Genomic DNA, 23,270 nt, shown 5'->3' with positions numbered 1-23,270 from the left:
AATTACACTTAATTCCTATGATGAATAATTTATCTTAAATTATATTAATATTTGAATTATTTGATTGTGCTATTATGATTTTAGTAACTTTTAGTTATTGTTCTAATAATTTTAATATAAATTTATTTTTCTCTTTTATATTATCTTCTGACTTAACTCTCCAAATTGCATATTCTTATTTATAATATAAAAGTATGTTATTATTAATTTATTTTATATTTTCTATTTATTTTAGATCAATTTTTTCCCAAAATAATATTAAGTGTATTTTATTTTTTAAGCAAATAATTAAAACGTACTATCTGTCATCTAATTATCAATTATTATTTATTAACTTTTATAACCACTACTTTAAAATTCATATTTAATTTCTAATTAGTTTAATCATGTAAATTTTTTTACACTTCTTAAAAAAAGCATTCCTGTGTCATTATTTTTTAGAAAAAATATAAAAAATAATATAAAATTCATATCACTTGAACTTTAAATAATTTTTAAAACAATAAATTGAAAATATTTAAAATTATACAAAAAATAAACTAATTTAAACAACCATAAAAATTTATATCTTAGTTTTTATAGTGTTTATAAACTAATTTAAACATTATAAAAATTCATGAAATTTCTCTTGTTTGTCATTGCCTCGATGGGATAAGTAATAAATGTAATAATACAAGCGGTACTATCTATATCCACGTCGGTTGCCTAATTGGGTAGCTCAGACGGATTCTTCTCTTTCTTTTGGGACATCATATGTGATTTGTCCCATGTTCTCAAGAGCATGCTATTAGCTAATGTTTTGGGAATTTCAGTTATAAGACGTATATAACTTTTCTTCTATTTTTTTATTCCTTTTTGGTGAAATATAAGTTTTCCTCTTTAGTTGTTGACTTCTTGTTTATTTTTCTGATTAATGAGAAAAATCCACTTTGGTTGTTCACTTGTATATGTATCTCAGTCTCAGGTGGTGGTGCATCGCTGAGTTGTGTGAGAGTGAGAAAGAGAGAGTGTGTGTGTGTGCAGAAGATGTGGCCATTCAGCAGAAAAGGGGCTTCTGGTTTTTCATCATCATCCACGGCAGAGCAAGTCACTGAAGGAATTGATGGAACTGGTCTCACTGCCATTGTCACAGGTTAATAATTCCCATTTGGGTAATCTTTCCCTTACAAAAAAATCATTTTTTTTCTTCTGACCTTGCTGATGCTGCTCTGTCCTAATAGTTGGCTAAGAAAAAACACTTTTTATTCGTATACTTTGATGCAATTTTTCTTCTATCTAGTTCAATGATGGACTGAACAAACTGAAAAATGTTTCATTTCTAGCTCAATTGAACAGATATTGGGTTGTGGAGTGATTTACTAGCTTTTTCAATGAAGATTCAAAACCGACATTTAACTAATACCTTTTGTAGTTGACTCTATATAATTTAGCCCAAGAAGATTGCGCTCAGTTAATGCAGCAACAAAAACTAGAGTCTTTAGTGGGGCATAACTTGTGCATCTCTGTATATCCATTCTTTGTTGAATTCTTGCAACTGGCATGATAAATAATTCTTAGAAAGCTTCATTGTTTAATTGTGATATGTGAACATTATGGTAACAGGAGCATCCAGTGGTATTGGCACTGAGACTACACGTGTCCTTTCATTGCGTGGTGTCCATGTGATTATGGGTGTGAGAAATATGCTTGCTGCTAAAGATGTCAAAGAAACATTACTTAAGGAGATTCCCTCCGCTAAAGTTGATGCCATGGAGTTAGATCTCAGTTCATTGGAGTCTGTCAAGAAATTTGCATCAGAGTTTAAGTCCTCTGGTCTTCCATTGAATATGTTGATGTAAGAAAAGGAGATGACGTGGATCAACATTATCAACTTTATTTTCACTATTTTATCGCTTTGTTTTTAGTAAAGTTGTTAGTTACTAGTTGTCTCTCATTGTGCGTGCCTATGTTCCAATTGAACTCTCTTAATCCTGATCATTCAAGATAACACAGGAGTAATATTGTTTTCTGGTTTGTTTGTAATTATAAGAAACAATGCAGGAATTATGGCATGTCCTTTCAAGCTCTCTAAAGACAAAATTGAACTACAGTTTGCCACAAATCACTTAGGTATGTTCAAAATGTTATTGTTTGATTCAAGATCCAACTAACTGAGTGTTCTTTCATTTGAAAATTCATTTCATGACTGATAGTGACATTGCTTCAAATTTACTGATATTTTATTCGTTAACGTGAATTTTCTGAGCTTTCCAGTTTAAACGGGTAAAGGGAAGGCAGGGGAAACATTTTGGCACTTTCAGAAGTTTCTAGGTAGTGTAGGCCATGTGAGTCGTATCTTTCTGATTAAGATAATTAAAAAATCGGATAAATGGTGATAGTTACTGTAGCAATATAGAGACATGGATATATGAATCTTTTCTCGTTCTCTTTCTCTCTTAGGGAAGTGGCTATAAATTATTGAAACATGAATAATGTGTATTACTACACTCACGATTGTCTCATCCTATAAAGTGGATGATAGTTTATATTAAACATCAAGTAACTATTTTATTGTTGTTTTTTTTTTTAAATGCATAGACTGGGAAGATATGGTAGTGATGCAAACACTGATTTTTTAATTTAATACAATTTTGCAGGTCATTTTCTCTTGACCAATCTTTTGTTGGACACTATGAAGAAAACTTCACGTGAAACTAAGAAAGAAGGAAGAATTGTTAATGTCTCCTCTGAGGCTCACCGATTTACATATTCTGAAGGAATCCGTTTTGACAAAATTAACGATGAATCAAGGTAATGTATAACCTAAATTCTTATTACGAAAAGATATGCTGACAATTTTTTCTTTTTATTTTTTAATGGAAGACGAGTTTATTGAGAGGAACGTGTAAAAGTTCTGCTGGAGACTTCAATTTTATTTTATTTTTATCACAGGAATCAGCTCTAATGTTTGTTTTATTATAAAAATTACTATTCGATATTAATTTTGTGATTATGCTATGTATTTTTGGTACTCAAATTTTCTGTGAGTATTGGAGATTATGCCAGATCTGATACAAAAAACTTGCTGATTGGATTTACTGCTCACGGATATAAATATAGACCTATACCTATGCACATCTTAGTTGCATTTGATAGAATTAAAAATGGAGACATGAATTTTGTAGTACTTGTTGAAAGAAGTGTTATGTATATTTGATCATGTGTGCTTCCTTGTTTACACCCAAAACTATTGTCTCACTTTAGTTTTCCTGGAAAATTAAACAAGAAATCCTGATTCCAGTTCCTGTAGTATTTGCCGACCAGAGAAGTGTTATGTATATTTAATTATGTTTGCTTCCTTGTGTTCAGTTACAGCAACTGGCGTGCATATGGGCAGTCAAAGCTTGCCAACATTTTACATGCAAATGAACTTACAAGACGTCTCAAGGTGTCTTGGCTTCTACTCTGCAGTGGTGTCATTTACAAATTATCTGGTGGAATAGTTAATTAAGAGTATTTTTTTTTTCCTTACACCATAGTGAAACATTTTAGCTGGCCATTGCAGAACATAATAATTTAACATTATTATTCCTTATTTATGTTAAATTTTGGCCAATTAATAAGAGACCGATGTCCTTAGTTTTATGTGTTCATTCATTGTCTCTTTGGCTTTTGTCATTGATTAAGAAACTGATATTTCTGATTGAACATAATCGGATGGTGGCATGACCTTTGTTAAGTGTAATTAATTCCTATTTCCGCCTTGGTTCAAATGTGAACAATTCTATTGTATTTTTGAGTTATCTTTTGCTTTCTCACTTGGTAGGTTGCAGTAGACTAGCAGATTCAGACTTGTGCCAAATTTGTTTCTTCTTTCTGATTCACTATGTTCATTGTGCTCTACAGAATTAAACTATTTAATCAGAAGCTATCAGATTATTTAGGATTTCATTTAGATTTACATGATATTTAACAGTATTTTTCTTCTTCGCACTTTACTCTTTGGAATCCCTTTATCTTGCTGGTTATGTATAAAAATCTGTTCATTACTGTAATTATGTATTAATTAAAGTTGACCATATATTTGGAGAAGATGATTGCTGACTTGTTTTTAGAAAATTAGGTGATTATTGATGACTAATATTTGTTGGTCATCAATTTCAGTGGAATTTTTAGCCACCCGATTTAGATTTGTGACAATGGTCGAACTTTGAACCCCCTCTAGCAACCACAATCATATAATTATCCTGTTACTTTCTTTCTCATTCTGCTTTATAGTGGCTTTCTTTTTTTTTCATTGTTTAGTGCGTAAAGGTGGAGCTTTGTTTTTGCCACGGTTGTTGTCTTTTATGTATGTAATATTACGTGTTGCATCTTGATCAGGAAGATGGGGTAGATATTTCTGCAAATTCTCTTCATCCAGGAGTAATTGCCACCAATCTTTCCCGTCATATCAGTCCAGTGAACGGTAATTACCACATTGTACTATTAATGTGAATTCATGTTCTGTCTAGGAATTGTATAGGTCATGGTATTTGGTATACTAAATGATGTATTCTGCATTATCTTCCTTTATATTTTCATTTTGATTGTCTTTCAAAATGCAATAAGCCCGCATTTGTCTGCATTGCTTTCTGGGGTTATACACTAAATTTGGTACAAGAATATCGTTCAAAAGCCAACACCTATTAAGAATATGTTGGTGATGTAACTTCAGGAGTCAGAATTGGTTTAAGATTTTTATTTGAATGAAAGAGCCTAAGCTCTTACATAGGATACCAAAGCCCTAGATCCTCAGGCAAGGAATTTCTCTGTCTAAAAGCAACCCAAATAACCAACCTACCTCTCACACTATGTTAGGACCCAATGGCAACATTGGAAGCATGAGATTTTGGTGAGGGGTTTCTAAGGTCTTGGATATAGTTTGGTTCTTCCGAGGTTCTTATCAATTGGTATCAAGCATTGGGGATGTGGAGAATGATGTGATGTTATGATCCAATTGCAAGGTATGGAGCTTGAGTTTCACATTAGAAGTATGAAGTTGTGTGTTATGGGGTTTATAAGGCCTTGAGCTTTGCAACATACCATTACAATGACTAGTTTTTATGGTGAGATTCTCCTAATGTTGTTATCATCACTCTACCACTGTTAGACCTAATTAACTTGCCAACTCATTGGCATAAGTAATTCTCTCCCCCTATAGCTCTTTTCGCTTTCGGCTTACAAGTATAGACTTTCCAGATTATGGGTTATTAGGGACTCAAGTCCACAGCTGGTCCATGTCTTGTTCAACCTTGCTGCTTACATCAGGTCCATGATCAAGTGCTTTATCAGTTAGCCCTTCTAAATATTGAATACAGGCATGCTGAAGAACAACTTGAGCATTCTTGTGAATCACTTCTCATAATCACACGGATTAATTGCTATATCAATTCATGTCTATGATATTTGTTTGTTTTTTTAATGCAGATCAGAATGACAGTAGCTAAGTCTTGTGTGTATATTTCTGTTTGATTTGTGCAGGTCTAACTAAAGCTATTGCAAGACTCGTGCTTAAAAATGTCCAGCAGGTAAGTTGAATTGGTATGACCTGTGATTTTAAATGTCAGGGACATTATATTGTTATTTAGGGCATTATTCTAGAATCCACCTCTTTTCATGATTACCGATACTCCTGTGAGTTGTCAAACATTTATTTGTTGTTAATTATATTTAATATACCTAAAAGGCTAAAACATTTATTATGAAATTAACATTAAATAATTGACAATTCAACTTGGTACAGTATTCATTAGAATACAATTTTTAACCTAGATGAGGGTTCAAACATTCCTCGTGTTTAATGGGATTCTTCTGTTCTTGCTTGTTCACCTTGTCCAACCTTAATGCAGGGAGCAGCAACAACATGCTATGTAGCATTGCACCCACAAGTGAAGGGAACTAGTGGCAAGTATTTTTCAGCCAGTAATGTGGCCAAAACAACCTCACAGGGGACTGATGCTGATTTGGCAAAAAACCTATGGGATTTCAGCATGGATTTGACCAAGTAAAAAACCCAATTGTTATTTGTCAGCAGAGATAGCATCATGCACTCTTATTAAATGAAAAACATCAGTTATATGACTTCCTCTGTAATATATTTATAGTGAGATTCTGATTCCTACATTGCATATACATGAATTTCAGGCTTACAATCTATATATATAGTCCTTTAATAAAACTGGGATAACATGTAGTACAATTTACATTGATCGATGAATTTCATGTTCCATCTTAAAATTCTCTGAAACCTAAAGTCATGGCTTCCGAAAACCAACCTCCACTAATCAATGTCTCGCTGGTTCACACATTCTATGACAAATAAAGATGCATTGGTGGGTGTCTATTCCTTTTTCAGCTCTTGTGACATCTTTGCATCAAATAACATAGAAACCTTTATACAAAAACTTTCTGTTATGGCAACAATTGGTGGAGCCTGTTATTAAGGCACCACATTCTTGTTTCTCCGTAAATAACGCCCACATTCCTCACTGTTTTTAAATCCAACATTTATTGTGTGGAAGTAGCAGGACCAAATGTTGATTTCTTGGATCCAATCGTTGCACTCAAGTCTAGGGTTCATGTGTGCACCTATTCCTGTCAGTGATACTTCAAATAGCAACTGTCGGTCATATTCAGCACCTCCTCCATGCTGTTTATTTTTTATACTTGTTTTTAATTTGATTCCTAATGGAAAAGACTATTCAGTTACACAGTTTTTCAACTTTGTCTCTGTCATTTGATGCTGTTATAATAATTTGTGATCAACACAAAGTTAATGTAAAAAGCAGGGATTGTATAACCACTAGGCTGGTCTAGTGTTGGGTTGGGTAGATGCATGAAGACTTAGTTTGATTCTTATTGTTGTCATTGTACACCAGGAAGAAAAACAAAAGAGAACAGGAATTATATTGAAAATGATTATTGTTGCAACAGTAACCAACAATGATTGAGATCAAATTGAATTTTTTTATTATGTCAAATATGTGAAGTGTCACCTACTAATCTTTGTTTAAAAAAGTTGATTCATTATCTTTAATGTATTTTGCCTATTAATTATATTTTTTCCAATTCATAAGACTTGACGTTAAGATCTTAAGAAATATGAGTTTAATTTTACCTGAACTAATATAATGTTGATGAAGTGAAGCACATTCGATGAAGGATTGAATTATTTTTTAAATTTAAAGGTCAAATAAAAAATAAATATTATATATAAAGTAATAAAATAGTATATTTTAACTTTTTTTCTTTTGATCTTGTCGGAGGTGGTTGTACCTTGAGTAAATTTTCATTCAGATTTTTAAAATTATAAATGTTGTTTACTTTAATTCTTATTTTTATGAAGGAAAAAAACTCATTTTAGTCTCAAATAATGCTATTCATTTTTCTCTTTTTTCATATTATTTTTTTACTTTCATTTTGTACTAAAAAAACTAAAATGGATAATACTTTTTGAAATAAGGAATTATAATGAAGATTTTGAAAAGTTTAAAGGACTAATATAATGGTACCTATGGCTATGATCCTCTCAATATGGTATGAACATGTGTTTAAATTCGATTAGGTTGACTCAGTTTATTGGCTATATGATATTTATTATATTTCTTAACATTATAGTTAGCAATTACAAACTTTTTTTTTGTATACACAAGAAAATAATGACAATTGTAAAATAATTAAGACATATTGCCTTTCAGTTATTTAAGTAAGATTAACTAATTTAGTGTTTATTAAAAAAACTTGATTAATATCATTTAAATTTAATAATAACATTATTAAAACTTGATATTTAAAATAAAATGAGTCATTGAAAATAAAATTATAATTAATTAAAGGATATTTTAGGAATGATATCATTAAATATGATAAAAAAAAATTGTTAAAATTTTGAGTTAAAAAATTGTATTGGACACCAAAATCCCATGCGTTTGTTTAAGATTTTGCTAAATCAGTGCTTTTCTTGCTCAAAACCACCTTTACTCGTTTTACCTAAATTAAAAACCTAATAAATTTGCGTCCTTTTTTATTTAACAATCTCAAATAATCACATAAAGACACACCATATTATGTCATATTTTTTACAATATTTCATTAAGTTATTAAACCCAAGCGAACCTGGTATACGCAACAACAAAGGAGATGTAATATTTAGAGGGGGCATAAGCGATGACCCCTACAAATCACAATATACTAACCCAAAAGACGGTAAATGGTGAGAGAAACATAGGAAGGAAGTTATTATATTTACCTCAGACGAACAATCTGAGAAAAATGTGCAACTTTAAAGAAACTAGTATATTCCAGTGTCACAGGGCATTAAAGTTTAGATGCCCAATATAAAGATACAAGTAAAGTGTGAACTAGGTGTTACATTTTCATATTAAGTTTGGGTGCCCCAGATGAAGAATTAAAACTGTATTTCATTTTAAAAAATTAATTATGTATAACCGAAATCTCTTAGTAGACGTGTGAACTTGATAGTCAATGACTCAATGTCAGTCAGCATAATTTCCCCCATACTCCTGCTGCCTTCAAAATCTCTTCTCTAATCTCGTTTTTAGGATGTCGAACCCATCCACATATAGGCTTTGTCGAATCTTCAAGATTTCTTTCTGCAATTTTTTTAAAAGTAAGTCCCACTTCCACATGGTAGTTTAGTAAAAGACAAATAAATACTCACGTGTTGATAATCAGGCATGGTTTTGTCTTGCCATTTTATTGATCCATCCCAAATTTCCATGTATTTCAGCACATGGATGCCACAATCATGACTTTATCAAACATATAAAGCATCAATGAGAAACAATATACTATTAGCACCAAAAATGAATTGAGTTTTCTACATAAATGAACATTAGAGCTACACACACTACCCACATGTTTTGCTGCCTGGGAACATCAACGTGAAGAAGTGTTATTGATGCACTCTCTTTGGTCAAACCAGGATTCATTAATACCAGAAGCTCCTTAAAACGATGTTTCTTTGCATAAAAATACCATTGGTTTGGTTGGATCAGACAGAAAAGCTAGGGATACAAATTTGACAAAACTAATGTAAATATTTCCTGAGGGAAAATAAATGTTAAATACTACCATTGCATCATCCAAGTTCTTCTTGCTGGTTGAGAAATTATCATGCATCGAATCTAACACATATAAAGTTTTGTACTTGGCTCGAATGCATAACAAGACCAATGCTCCTCAAACAAAGTTGGTGCAAAAATCTGAAAAGAGGACAAAGGAAACAAATTATTTTACCTGAAAGACATTGTATACCACCAAATCCAGAGGTTGTTTACAAACCATAATAATTTTCATTCAAAAGGCAGATAAGGTGACAGCATACTTACCAATTTGCACTGATTAATATCATAACCCAGTTTACTCGGCAAGATGAATAGAGATACATCCTCAATACACCAAGGCTTGTAGCTATCTTCATTAGATTGATTTAAGTCGCATATTAGCTTATTCTACACAGAAACATCACTGACTGACATTTGAGTGTTATGCTGACTAAACATATATAGAAAAACAATAGCACTACCATAAATGTTGATAGCATGGGTCCTTCAACAGCTCTTTTGTTTATAAACATTATACTTAACTACTCACTACAAATTGTGGGCCAAGCATATGGCGAGTGACAGCCCCATTTGTTGCTTTCTCCTCTTCCATCATTATCTTTCCAGCAGCTAAAATCACCTGAACATTATATATACTTTTCAGAATTATATGACAAATAACTAGTACCTGAAATTAAGCCTTCGGCATTTTTAATACCCACCATATCACTGACCCATCCTTTGGGTTTCATTGTATAGCTATCCTTCCGGTTTAAGTAAACACCAAACATGCTAACCTAGACACTGGGATTTGAATATATGATCTTCAATATCAGTAAGACAACAAATACAACATCAAAATACTAAGATACCTAAGCTTTGTACCTCAATTCCTCATGTGCCTTTGGTCGACAAGTACAAAAGTAATATAGCTTGTTCAGCATAGACAGGAATTTTTTGGCCACAGTCTTCTTTACTTCTTGACTGCTGGAAGTATCCAATGGCACGGGTACCCTATTTTCAGAGCCCCTGATAGCTAATTGAGTAATACATGATCAAATCACTAGGATTCGGTTAGAACCTAGAACTGTGGGGTTTTAGCAGTTTGCAGCATCTGATAGGATCAAAGCTCAGTGCCCCGGGATGGAACTACATAGAAGGGTGGGGCAGCACGTAAACATTTTTTTTCCATTGAATACTATGCATAATTTTTCAAATAAGTCCCTTCAAATAGATGAAATCTGCCTTCCAAAAAAAAAAATAGATGAAATCTGACTCCTCTATGAAAGTCTTAGGTGAGCAAGCATGCCTGAAATTTCCTAGTTCTGCCCCCATCATGCCATCATTGTACCCAAAAAAATTGATCATGTGACTCTCATTTATGTCATAGAATCAAGGCACACTAACACAAATTTTTAGTCTTACAGTTAAGGATTACAAGTTAGAAGAAATCAACATTAGAGAACTTATTAGCCAAAAAGGATTTTGAAACAGGTACATTAAAGGAGGGAGGTTTTGTCACAACTACCATTGCTTGAAGGTTCAATTGCCTCACTTGTTGCGGCTTCCGGGATGCTACCAGCTGTTGATACAGAGAAACACAAGTTCTAGGGTACTAACACGTTAATGTACTAGGGTAGAGTCAAGGTTAACTAACACAAGTTCTGAAGTCTGAACTTACTATACCAGTAGAGTTCACACTCAATGAAAATAATGAAGTGACACAGCTATAGGTACTGGTATTGGTACAGGACGGGGTACAACAAAATTTCTAAAACTATGGGTACGGAAGGATATACTATACACATTAAAAAAAGAGTTTACTGCCTATGCACTAATAGTGTAAAACAGTTTTACATTATCATTCAATCACAAATCACGTTTGAATTACTTTTAAATAATTATTTTAAAAGTCAACATACTTAACATATATGGTGAATTGTGATTGGATGACTGTGTAAAACTTTTTACACTATCAATGTGTAACCCTTTTAACTGAAGCTACTACTACTGTTGAGTCTAAAGCAAGTAGATATAGATAAAATGTGTATACCTGTGGCACTGCTAGATCGATTCTTCCTCTTACGTTCCATTCTTAGCTTTCACTGTTTGGCAAAACAGAAAGAAGAAGAAAATTACACATCCCAAAATTGTGGCAAACAAGGAAGACAAAATCAAAATAATATATCTAATTCTTATGGAATATGATCATAATAATAATAATAATGATGAATGTTGAAAGTGGTGAAGAAAGAAGGAGGCGATTCGGTTTTTCTTTATGGAAATGGAAGCATAACATAAACATTAGTATCGTTAATTCGAGCACCCAATAAATGAATCGCAGAAACAGAGTTGACTATGGAGAAGTGCAAACCCTAAGAAAGACGAAGACGCATTCAAAAATGTCTCACTCACACAGATAGCCCCGACCATCGTTTCTTTCTTCACAAGTCTCCATTTATGGAAGGAAAGAGATTATTTATTGCACTCTACAATTCTTTAATACGATTTTTCTATCCTACAAATTGTAATATTTTTTTTTTAAGTCTTGCTGCCCCTGTTCCTCTAGTTACGTTAGTTAAATATGGAAAAAAAATAAATCAGGTGGGTACACGGATGGGTCCATTTGGTTTAAGGCATGATTCGTGTTTTAGACCAATCCAAAGAGTCGAATTTATAAATTAAATGAATTCTTTAAGGTTTACATCTGGTTCATAAGAGTCAACTGATAAACAATATGCAAATTCAAATATTAATTTTAAAAATATATTTTTTTAAAAAGTGAAAAATATATAAAATTAAAATAAAAAAATTGACTTTATTTTTTAAGCTAAAATTTATTACACTAAAATATATCAACATCTATTCACCAGAAAAAATATTAATATTTTAAATATAATAAATTAACAATAACAACCTAAATGAAGGATCAAAATATTAATATAATAAAACTCGTTGGTCCACAAACTTAATAAATCAAACTTAAATATTTGATATAATTATATAAATATTTTAAAAAATTTGTTATCGATTTGATCTACGAATTCATCCAGACCTAAGTCCATATATTCATCCCTAGAAAAAATTGTAAAAAATATTTTTTTTTAAGTCTTACTAACCTTATTACAACATAAGAAAATCAATTCACGTTTATTAAAGCAGTTGGTTAACTTTGTTTAATTTTCTCAACTCATTTAGTTAGGGAAAAAATAAAACAATTATTTCTTAAAAGCTTAATTATTATTTTGATTTATTTATTTATTTAAGAGGTTTAATTAGGTCATTTTACTTCTAAAAGTTCTAATATAGTCTTTTATTATTTTTAAATGCCTCATTATAGTCGTTTAGTTTTTTAAAATCTTCATATGATTCTTTCTGTCCAATTGAGACAATTTTAAAAAAATAAAGACCACATTGAAGCATTTTAAAAAATAAAATATTTGATTAAAAATTTCAAAAATAAAATAACCTAATTAAACATTCTAAATAAATAAAATGATAAAATTGATAATTGAGTGCTTTCTTAAACTACTCTTCACATTAATTGATGGGTGACTTTAATTTCATGAAAACTTGTTTTAAATGACAATGCTCTTTCTTTATTTTAAAGGTTGTGCATAAGACCGAGTGAAAATAAAAAATATGAAAAAAAAACATTTTACACTAATTAATAAATTAAATTTAACGTAAAACTTTAAAAAATTACTATATTATTTTTTCTTAACATAAATTTATTTAATATTTGTATGTTTTAATTTTTTTTTTAAAATACAACAAAAAAAAGTAAGTCTTACACTTATATTTCCCCACTTTCATGGCTCGTAAGGGAGGTAAAAAAAAGTATACATGGAATCCACAATATCACCTTTCTTTTCCCAAATAAACACTAAAATTTGATATTTCTATTTTATTTTCCTCTTCTCCATTTCCCTCCCCCTAAATACACCTAGTGTCTCATTCTTCATTGTAAACACTTACTAAAAATGAAAATAAAGAGAACATTACGTGCATATTTCCTCCCTTACTCACGCACTGCACTTCATACTTGGTACATTTAACTTTCAGTTATTCACCCTTTATTTTTAGAGGATCTCTTTTAAGCATTAATATTCACACCGATTATCAATTAAAGACTAAATTAAAATTATGTAATTTTTTACTATTCCAAATTTGGAAAAGATTTAATAAAACTTTCTTTTCTTACCTGAGTTCAAATTAAGTACCCATCTTGTTCAATGCTATTAAATACATGTAACCTTGATGGCTTAATATATATTATATTTTTTTTATAAGCACTTCAACTATAATGTTAAGAATGTAATCAAAAGGGGATAGTGATGGCCAGTAATATATATTCAGTGGAGCTTTAAAAGCATCCAATTTTTCTCATCCAAGCATGTTTGTTCCAAAGCCATGTATAATCTAATGAGGATCATAAGATCAGATTTCTTCCATTTTACTGTTGAATAATAATGTACAGAACAGACCCAGTAGTAGAGTATACACTGACAACAATACATCAGAGCCCAAAAACCATGCATGGACTCTCTACAAAACCTTGACTTCCCCATTCGTAAATGCAGAATCACAAAACAGTTTCCCATCTACTGTACAGCAATGTCTAACCTCCCAAAAAAGAAAAATATGCAAGTTAAGTTTTGTATCAATTTAGCCCTTTCTCTGGCATCTATATGGTGTTCTGATTCCAGAAGATGCATTTGCCATTGCACGAACTGTCATTTCTAGTATCTTAAGTGCAGGAGAGAAACCCCTCATGCGTTGATGCTTTAAATATGTTACATACAACAAGTTCCTCTTTTCGAACAAGTGAGCATTTGTTAGTTGATTGCTTGATATGAACAAATTGTCAGAAAGTTTAATGCTGAGACATTAATGAACTCCATAAGCCCGAGCAGAAGCCATGCAAAATGCACTTTTGTGCCCCATGTAGCCTATTCTCAGATGCAAATTTATTTACATCGATTCTCTTGTGCTTTGGCTCCTTATTGTATAGTTATATTCTTGCAAATAGAACAATGAACAGATCTGCATAACCAAAGGTACTATGAGAAACTTAAGGAAAAATCTTGATGTCATAAACCGTTTGGCCGGCTAAGCAAAGACGAGTTGGGACTGAGATCAATGGATGGGTTAATCTTAACATGTTCCCTCAGCAGCTGCCGGCCAACACGATCTGCCAAGACTGACTGAAAATCATATGGCTCTGCATGAGGATGCCTTGCAAACTGATTAACCAAAACATCATTTTCACTGGAAACCAATTCTGGTTGAATGTGAGATCCTATTTGCATTCCTCGAAAAATGTCAACACTCGAGTCGTGATGAGAATGGCCATTAATGTAGACACCATTTGAGGACTTGGGAATGCTTCCAAAACCCTCTTGAAAGTAAATTGGCTGTTTAGAGTGATTACCAAATGGAATGGCACCACTGCCACCAGCAAGAGGGGTGGACGCCCCAGAAGCAGTCCGAGGGCTAGATATAGGAGGAGACATTTTCCCATTCCTGTGCTGTGGTGATCTTGACCTCAAAAGTGGGCTTCCAATGGGAGAAACAGGGCAAGATATATTCCTTGGAATATGGATTTCACTGGAGATTAATAACATAATTTCAGATTACCATTGACTAAGTCAGCAGTCTTGCATGCATGTTTGGGGTGTGTGTGTGTGTGCGTGAGAAAGAGAGATGAGAGACCTTTCACGAGGATTAGTTTTCAAAAATCTAGAAGAATGAATAGAAAGTCTATCTGAATCCAAGCTAGAAAGATTCTTTCCTTGTCCAGCGGCCTGAAAATTTATCAAAGATGCATGATAGTATTATAATAACAAGAGGATACAGAAGGAGAAATAAAATGAGAAGCAACTATAAATAGTTCCATTTGACAGCTAGTTCATGAAAAGACTTAAACCAGATACACTGTAGAGCCTGCATCGATATAGAGATGTAGATGCTAAACAAAATTTATGTTACTATTAAAATAATCATTACCACAATTCTTAAGATTACAACAGTCCCTTTAACTGAACTCCATCCATGTACTCAGTCTTTAACATACAATTTTATACGTACCAGAAATACAGCAGTTCAATATAACAGTGATTTTAATAGAGATAGTAGAATGTGAGTATAAAGAGAGCTTTATTATTTGATAATGATTGAAGGTTACAGATAAGGAAATATATTCCTCAGATCTGACACAGGCCTAGCCCTTATAGAAGGTTGATACAACTTTCTATCCAATCTTAGCTAACAGCCAAAATCTCCCCCCCCCCCCATATCAGTCTCTCTCCCCTCCTTATATCTTCCAAGCAAAAGCGCTGGATTGCTCTCTTTCTATGACACGTCACCCCTTGCTAACAACCTTAGCCGCCAAAGACCTTTCTACCCTTCCTCCTAGTATAAACCAGAAAAGGTCTGACTCCATTCTGTGTTGAGTGAACCAATTGCTGATGTGGATATCCTTCATTCCCTTGGACTCTATCACAATTTTAGCCTGATCTGACAGAAAGGGAATTCAATTTATAAACCCTAGAACCTTTATTCTGTTCCAACTGTTGTTCAACTATCTCTTAACTCAAATTATGTCTCTAGCTACTGTCCCTGCCTTTCCCTTCTGCACCATTCATGCTGCCTCATGCAAGAATAATTTCCATAGCAACATACTGTTAGAAACCTCAGTGAGGCTTGAATCATTTAGTAACAGAAATAACAGTTAGTAACTGTTATGAATAGACAACCAGAGTTAGTCTGACAGCTGGACTGTCAATCAGTGGGTTAGATCCATAAATGAAAGGTGAAGAGAGTATAACTAAGAGAAAAGGGGCGAATGGGGGCAGGATCTTTGGTTTTGGGAATGGAATTGAGAGGGAGAGCCCAGGTCTCTCAAACACCAGGAGTATCTTAGATGCTGGTCAAGAGACAGGTTTCTGTCAATAAACATTCCATTTCTTTTCTATATTATGATCCAGTCCTATCACATACATGGAAAGGGGAGTGAGGATATAGATCCTGCAAATACCCCAATATGCTCGACTCCGAATAAAAAATTGTACGTGTATTGCCAAAAGCATGAATAGCCTATACAATATACACACCAAAAACATTTAAATCAATCACAAGGAACGTGAAAGCATGAAGAACAAAAATTTCACATCACAGTTTCATGAGGCAGAGCAGATGCTTCCTATTTTGTTCTATCATGTGTAGACGAACAAGGCAGTGGGATTTGATACATAAGCGTCATACATGCAATGAAAGACAAACAAGCTACCCTCCAATGCTAATGTGGACATTCTACACAAATAAAATTGAGTTTTAAACAATTTATGTTAGGATTTAGAAAATATTTTACATACCAGAGCTTTTGCTCCCTGTATGATCCCAGAAACAGGGTCCAACACTTCAGGAGCCAGAATAGGTCTTTCCAAAGGTGCAGCATTTTTTACAAAAGGGTGGTCCAACAATTCACAGGCTGAAGGGCGATCATACGGGTTACGCTGAAGACATTTCCTAACAAAATCTTTTCCTTCATTTGAGAGATGATCAGGGATTGTTGGGAGTTCCTTGCTATTACCAATCTTGAACATGGCAGCAACCTGTTATAATAGCACGCAGATACATCAACCCATAAGAAGAAATAAATTACAAGGGTGTCATGTTTATAATAAAATTATCATCAGCACTTTGTACGTATAAAATACTTCAAATACATATCAAAGAAAAGGATAAAAGAAATTAATTTAAGCTCTGATATATTGACATAAGTTACTAACCGCTTCATACTGAAACCAAGGAGGTTTGGTAGTAGCCATTTCCAAAACCGTGCATCCAAGACTCCATATATCCACTGCAAGGTTGCATCCATTAGAGTTCTTTATAACCTGAATCATCAGAAAGCAATGATACTGAATCACAGATCTAAGATGCAATCAAAATATATATAAAAAAAAGGTTTAAAGAAAATATTAGAACCTCAGGAGCCATCCAGTAAGGGGTTCCCTTGAATGACAATAGACACGATTGCCCTGTTATCTGCAAATTATGTAGGGTATAAGTAGGGCAAACAGGACAAATTATGCAACCTTTGGATTAATTAAATCATTTAGAATTAGAAAATCAATAAACCAGATGCAATCTCAAAATTACTTCAATAGAAACAGAAGAATCCAATGCTTTTGTTGATGGTGTCTGTCTTTGAAGTTGGAGTTACATGTGTTAACTAGTAGAAGCAGGGACTTAAAAGTTCTTTACAATATGGAATGTGGTCTACAAGGAAATCATACCATCATTGTTAATGATTGTACTCAAATCTAGCCTAAAAACTAGGTTATTTCTATAATTTATTCAGAAATCAATGTGTTTATTTCTGGAGTCCAACAGACTCATAATTTCACTAGGCATCCCAATCCAATGTTCATATCTAACTCATTTAGCCTAAATGCAGATATAATGGACACTGGATAGTTATTATCTCTAAGCTTACATGTTTTGCCATGCCAAAGTCTGCCAACTTGACCCGACCAGTTGGATCTACCAGTATATTTGCTCCTTTGATATCCCTTCACAAATAAAAGGTATTTCAGAGATAGACATCACTACATCAGAACTTAGCAATAAATTAAAGTTTTAAACATTGAAATCATGAATAGATGACTTAGTTTACCTATGGAGAGTATTTTTAGCATGCAAATAAGCAAGCCCTGACAAAATCTGTTGAGTATAACTACGAATAACTAGTTCACCAAATTGCCCATATTCTTGAAGAAGTTTATGTATGGAGCCTCCAGATACATATTCAAGGTATATGTAAAGCTTGTCATCAACCTGTTCAAGGGGCGATTCAGAAGCCTCTATAAGGAACCACAAAAACAAATACTGTCGAGAAATTCCCACTTCTATGTTATCAGATAAACCACCAGAAACAAATATTCTGTAACTAGAATCCTAGAATATGATGCATACACCAGAAATGACAGTCTAAACTCCAGAACATAGCTCACAATAACTCATCGTCACGCACAGGAGGGAAAACATCAGAATCTGAATGCTAACATGTATTGTCAGTATGGTTTTGTAAACAGGAAGTGGAGGAGAGAACTTACTGTTTCAGAACCATAATACTGGACGATATTTGGATGCTGTAAACGGCTTAATAAATGAATTTCCTGCCAGCAATTTTGTAGTTAGATTTTCAAAGTAATGTCAGATTTAAATCTAAATCAGAACCAGAAAATTATAATATTGCACCTAAAGAAAATGAATTCTTTATCTGCATGAAATTTACTAGATTAGAAAGGAATCAATTTACCTGCATAAATTGCTTAGCACTTTCCATAGACTTGGGATCATCTGAAAACAGGGTAACCTCCTTCACTGCACACATTTCGCCACTTTCACTAAAAGAGACAAACATTTTAAACAAAGCAATTCTAATTAAGATCCATATATAGAAATGATAAATTAAAAGAAGGAATAAATGTGAAATTAAGAACATTTTAACTAAAATACATACCTATTGAAACCAAGATAGACATGTCCAAATGAGCCGCTGCCAAGCAGCTTCCCTTTCTTCCAACGTGAGCCAGAGCTTGGATTATCTGCTCTAGCTGGACTTCTTGGCATAGATGGAGATGTTGCTGCAGAATTTGAATGAGAGAACGGTGAGGAATTAGAAACTGACAAAGGAGGAAGAGGCAAACGATGAGTCTGTGATTCTGTGGGTGTTCCCCCGGCTTTGGGATGAATAGGTGTGACTGCTCCACTCTGAATTCTAGAGCTTGGACCAGGGCTAGTCATTCTGGGACTAGGTACTGGAGAATACTCAGGGCTACCCCTGCTTGGTTGCCAAAGTAACGGTCCTGACATGTCCCCTCCCATTGAATTATACCCAGAATTGTGACCTGAACCTGGACTAGAGCAATGCCCAGACCCAACAAAATTGACCTCTGGATATGGCTTTCCAGCCAAAAAAGCAGAATTCAACACCTGATCTGTGCCAAATGCTCTCAATGGACTTCTTGATGGACTTGACAAGGAACTATCAGGAGTACTATAGAAGGCACCATGAGGAGGAACCTGAAGATTTGGAACATGGTTGCGTAAAGGCCTATGTTTTGGTGAAGTAGAAGACATATGATTACTTAGAATATTTCCTGGTTTCTTTACTCCTGTTGAATTCAGTAGGGAAACAGTAGGTGGTTGATCCTTGAGCATCGAGCTTCAGAAAGAAGGCAACTTTTGAGTAAAGGAAATATATATTTCTAATTTCTAATACATTCAATCACAATCTGGTAGCACATTATAGTTTGAGGAAGCTACCTGGAAGGACTGCCAGCAGCAGTTCTAGTCCCAGTCTCACAGTCAGTTGCTAGAGGACTACGATTGTGTGAGTCTGCCGGCTCATCACTGTCAGCAGAGCAATCACTAAAGACTGAAGGAGTGACCATATCTCCATCCAAATCTGCAGGGTTCGGCCTACAACGTATGCATCCAGGTGTTGGAAGTGGAAGAAACAATGATGGCTTGGAGACTTTTTCCAATCTTGATTTTGATGATATGCTAATTTCGGAATCTACTCGGCCTACACTTGAAGGGTGCAGACCAGGAAGTGGAAGTGGCTGAGCATGAGGCCTATCAATAAAACTTTGACACCTTGCCACTTTGGAAGGTGAAGGCGATCTTGATCCAGATGGAGAATGATCCCCCTTCTCTGAAATTGTGTCATTGTAATGCCTACGAGATCCTCCAGATCTAATGTTTACTTTACCTTCAGATGAAATTCTGAGTTTTCGGTGCAGTGTGTCAAAAAAACTTTCCTTATTTGCTTTCTTCTTGGTTTTTTTTGATGATGATTTCCCCCACCATGTAAGCATATTTGTATTTTATAAATTAAGATGTGGCAAGCAAGTTTCTTAAAAGGATCCCAGTAATAGTTCCAAAAATCTATCATTTCACATCAGTAGACAGAATTACAAAAGCCATGACGCAGCCATTAACCTTTAAAAGTGGGAGAATCACAAATTGCAAAAGCAATAACTTCAGAATTAGAGACAGGAGTCAGTTATTGAACTATTATTGCAAAAAACCTGCAGGAGAGAAAAACAAGTACTTCCAATCAGTAAAATATGCATATACTTTTTAAGTCATAATAAATGTATATATTGTATCCAAATTCTTCAATACATGCATACATATCAATTCTCAATCAGTAAGTCTATCACAAGACAGTTAAAAATGATAGAAGAAGCTAACAATTCATGATTCTTAGTTTATACAACAGCTACTAACTTACAAGAAACCCAAGCACCTGATCTGACATGACAAAGTATAAACTAAGAATTAAAAATTAAACAACTCCTTTCCATCAGCTAATACTTGGTACCCAGTTTCCAAACTCAAATCCCAATAAAGATTATAAGCCATGTAGTTAAAAGACCAACCCCAAACTACTGGAAATAAATAAATTAATACAACATGACATCGTTAGTCATTACTTATAAATGTCTTGTATGTAAATGTATATTATAAAACTTGCAAGGCTTGAATAACTTTAGAGGCAGGATCATTCGATGCTTTTCATCAGCTCAAATATCCTTATTTTCCAACTTCAGAGCAAAATTCATATATTATAACTCACAAGTCTAACCAAAAGAACGGGGAATCAAGGATAAAATTAAATGGAATTATTTTGACCATCAAAATTTGTACCAAGATAGTCAAAACAACTGACACCAAGCTCTCAATCAAAACTAACCTATCCATGATGATAACTTTTTTTGTGTGTCTCCATACCCAGATTCCCCCACATACCCAGAGAGAAAAAAAGAACAAAAACTCAAACTTTCACATTCCCTCTCTCTAATTCCACCATAATTTCCAGGATCCCAAGATGCACTATCAATCCATTGTTAAAAACAAGCACCTGAAAACAAAGATCCACTAGCAAATGATTGAGCAAAGGAAACAGTAAATCAACCAACTTGTTGATCATCGAGTGAAATCAGCAAAAGGGTACCCTAAAATGGCGAAAAGGCGGAGACTTACTTCAATTAATCAGCTCTGAATTTGAAGTGAACTCACTGCGCAATTTTCAGCTCAAATCTGAGTGAGGAAATTCCCTGAAGCGTTCGGAGCTCGGCGCGAGAGAGAGAGAACCCCAAAGGACTCCGTGACTCAAAATGCAACAAACAGAGAAGGATTTTGAAGTGATTTGTGGTGAAAATATTCGCAATTAAAAGTAAGTGAAAGAGATCGCGTAGAGAAGGAGAGAGAGAAAGAGAGGGTGAAAGAAGGGGTCTCCGTCTCAATCAGTGTTCACAACTGATGATTACTTAGATTCTTCATAATAATAATTACAAATAATTAGTAGTTGCTATAATTAATAAATATTAATTGCCAATTACACACGCCTTTTAAAAAAGTAGTAATTAGTTTTAACAATTTTAATTTGTTCCTTTTTGAAAAAATATCATTTGAGAAAAAGAGAAGTACTGCGTTGACAGAAACTAATAACACAAGTTTAATTGTAATTTGAATTATCTTATTATTAATGAAAATTAAATGTCAACATGGATTGATACATATAGATAAAGATCCAATATAATGTCAATGAGAATTGCCTACCAAACATAGAAATTAACGTTAAAAATTTAAATTTATATCTAAAGTCACTTTGTTTGGAGACAACCTTTCTTAAAAAGATTTGTTTGAAAATTAATTAAATAATTAGATAAAATTACTTATGATTTAAATAATTACGTAGTAATTAACAACTCGCAACATGTCACCGGTAACATGTTATTGGAATTTAATTATTTTTTTATATTTTAATTTTGCAATTTAACATATTAACTAACATGATACTACTATTCGACTGCATTACTAGATATTGGATACCAAAATAACTAATAGATTAAAATTGCATAATTAAAATAATAGAGATCAAATTTTATAAATAAATAAAAATGAAAGAATCAAACTTGAATTGCAATGATAATAAAAGACTTACGTGAAATTATATCTACAAATATATGAAAAAGTGGTATTCTTAGTTTTTTTTTATACAAAAAATACTAATTCTTTTATGATAATTTATTTTGGCTGGGTCTAATGAAAATAAAATACAATGAATTTGGTTGGTTAATTGTTTTTGAGAGGAATCAAATTATGGAATGTAGTGAAGGAATGTGGCACAACACCTTACACGTTCAAACATCGGGCATCCAGGTAAATAGGGGATAGTTGGCACGTTGCTAATATTTTAAACCAAAATTTTGATGCTTTTATGATTTGAGTTGCCACCAGTATATATAAAATTAAAAAGTTTCGGCTTAAAAGAGAAGGGTGATAGTGATACCATTATTAGAATAATCTTTAAACGTAAGACTTAACCCATGTGTTAGTAAAAAAAAATGACAAATGATAAATAATTAAGCTTCTTAGATATATTGATCAGTATTTAAATCATAATTATAATAATGTATATAAAAAATTATTTAAAAAAATAAAATTCACTTTAATAATTTTTTAACTTAAAAGATAATGTTTGATTATCGATTGAAAAGATACTTTAGTACGCACCAAAATAGACTGCAATAAATACGCAATCAAAACTTCGAAATAATTTTATATTTGAGCAGCTCAAGTGTTATATTTGGTTTGAATTAAGTAAAATAAAAGAGAAATTAATAGAACGGATAAAATTATAAGAGAAATATAAATGAAAAGAAAAGGAACGGAAAAGATAAGAGTGTAATATAGTAAAAAAAAAAATTGTTGTTTAAGTGGACAAAAATAAAAATAACAAAAAAGTAGTAAAACAAATTCTCTACTTATTTAGTTGAAAAGAAAAAAAAATGTTAAAAAAGTTAATAAATTTAGCCCCAAAAGGTTTAATTTTAAATTTTATAGCATTAACTGTGTATTATTTTTTATTTCATAAAAATTATTTTTAAGAAACTGAAATAAAAGAAAATTAAAAAAATCCCCCCTCCCACTTTCATGTCAATTTGGGGATACATATTTGGAGATACAATTTGTTAAAAAAAAAAAAGAATATTATATATTATAAATTTTAATATAATTTTTCCTTAAAAATATAGTTTTACTAAAATAACATAAGATAAAAATAATCAAATATTAGTATTGATATTGGGATGTAAGATA

General features: G+C 32.7%; 2 protein-coding genes and 1 long non-coding RNA gene across 12 annotated transcripts; 1 reads left to right on the top strand and 2 right to left on the bottom strand.

Moving 5' to 3' along the window:
- Positions 1-685: 685 nt before the first annotated feature.
- Positions 686-6,232, top strand: LOC114372293 (short-chain dehydrogenase TIC 32, chloroplastic-like). The gene is made up of 9 exons (XM_028329779.1): positions 686-821; positions 959-1,132; positions 1,603-1,834; positions 2,030-2,109; positions 2,637-2,790; positions 3,349-3,427; positions 4,363-4,447; positions 5,503-5,549; positions 5,871-6,232. The coding sequence occupies exons 1-9, from the start codon at positions 782-784 to the stop codon at positions 6,027-6,029; spliced, it is 1,050 nt and encodes a 349-aa protein (XP_028185580.1). The 5' UTR covers positions 686-781; the 3' UTR covers positions 6,030-6,232.
- Positions 6,233-8,245: 2,013 nt separating this feature from the next.
- On the bottom strand, positions 8,246-11,627 carry LOC114370181. 9 transcript variants are annotated; one of them, XR_003657785.1, is made up of 10 exons: positions 11,461-11,616; positions 11,140-11,191; positions 9,972-10,235; positions 9,809-9,890; positions 9,569-9,726; positions 9,372-9,494; positions 9,115-9,245; positions 8,899-9,002; positions 8,702-8,792; positions 8,246-8,633 (listed from the first exon to the last, which is right to left on the bottom strand). It is a non-coding gene; the product is annotated as an uncharacterized LOC114370181 (long non-coding RNA). The 9 variants fall into 9 exon arrangements; XR_003657787.1 differs by having other exon boundaries at positions 9,372-9,510; positions 9,637-9,726; XR_003657784.1 differs by having other exon boundaries at positions 9,637-9,726; positions 11,461-11,615.
- A 1,875-nt stretch (positions 11,628-13,502) lies between these two features.
- Positions 13,503-21,434, bottom strand: LOC114369852 (mitogen-activated protein kinase kinase kinase YODA-like). 2 transcript variants are annotated; one of them, XM_028327119.1, is made up of 13 exons: positions 21,150-21,434; positions 20,860-21,027; positions 19,425-20,191; positions 18,619-19,323; positions 18,415-18,502; positions 18,209-18,271; positions 17,770-17,930; positions 17,590-17,665; positions 17,079-17,138; positions 16,880-16,987; positions 16,463-16,702; positions 14,802-14,893; positions 13,503-14,696 (listed from the first exon to the last, which is right to left on the bottom strand). In XM_028327119.1, exons 3-13 carry the CDS (start codon positions 19,976-19,978, stop codon positions 14,180-14,182), a joined length of 2,664 nt encoding a protein of 887 aa, XP_028182920.1. In that variant the 5' UTR covers positions 19,979-20,191; positions 20,860-21,027; positions 21,150-21,434; the 3' UTR covers positions 13,503-14,179. The 2 variants fall into 2 exon arrangements, with proteins under 2 accessions (XP_028182920.1, XP_028182919.1); XM_028327118.1 differs by lacking the exon at positions 20,860-21,027.
- Positions 21,435-23,270: the final 1,836 nt, after the last annotated feature.

This window comes from Glycine soja, chromosome 10 (genome assembly GCF_004193775.1).
Source record: "Glycine soja cultivar W05 chromosome 10, ASM419377v2, whole genome shotgun sequence".
Taxonomy (NCBI): Eukaryota; Viridiplantae; Streptophyta; class Magnoliopsida; order Fabales; family Fabaceae; genus Glycine; species Glycine soja.
The sequence above is the reverse complement of the archived record's forward strand: the minus strand, read 5'-3'. Positions and strand labels throughout refer to the sequence as shown.

What these genes read in the sequence shown, in the direction of transcription:
- LOC114372293 (XM_028329779.1), top strand. Translation starts at nt 782, where the DNA reads ATGCTATTAGCTAATGTTTTGGGAATTTCAGTTATAAGAC. An exon ending in AACTTACAAGACGTCTCAAG is followed by an intron (nt 3,428 to 4,362) that starts GTGTCTTGGCTT and finishes CATCTTGATCAG; the next exon opens with GAAGATGGGGTAGATATTTC. An exon ending in TGCTTAAAAATGTCCAGCAG is followed by an intron (nt 5,550 to 5,870) that starts GTAAGTTGAATT and finishes ACCTTAATGCAG; the next exon opens with GGAGCAGCAACAACATGCTA.
- LOC114369852 (XM_028327119.1), bottom strand. Translation starts at nt 19,978, where the DNA reads ATGCTTACATGGTGGGGGAAATCATCATCAAAAAAAACCAAGAAGAAA. An exon ending in GTCTATCTTGGTTTCAATAG is followed by an intron (nt 18,503 to 18,618) that starts GTATGTATTTTA and finishes TGTCTCTTTTAG; the next exon opens with TGAAAGTGGCGAAATGTGTG. An exon ending in GTGCTAAGCAATTTATGCAG is followed by an intron (nt 18,272 to 18,414) that starts GTAAATTGATTC and finishes AATTGCTGGCAG; the next exon opens with GAAATTCATTTATTAAGCCG.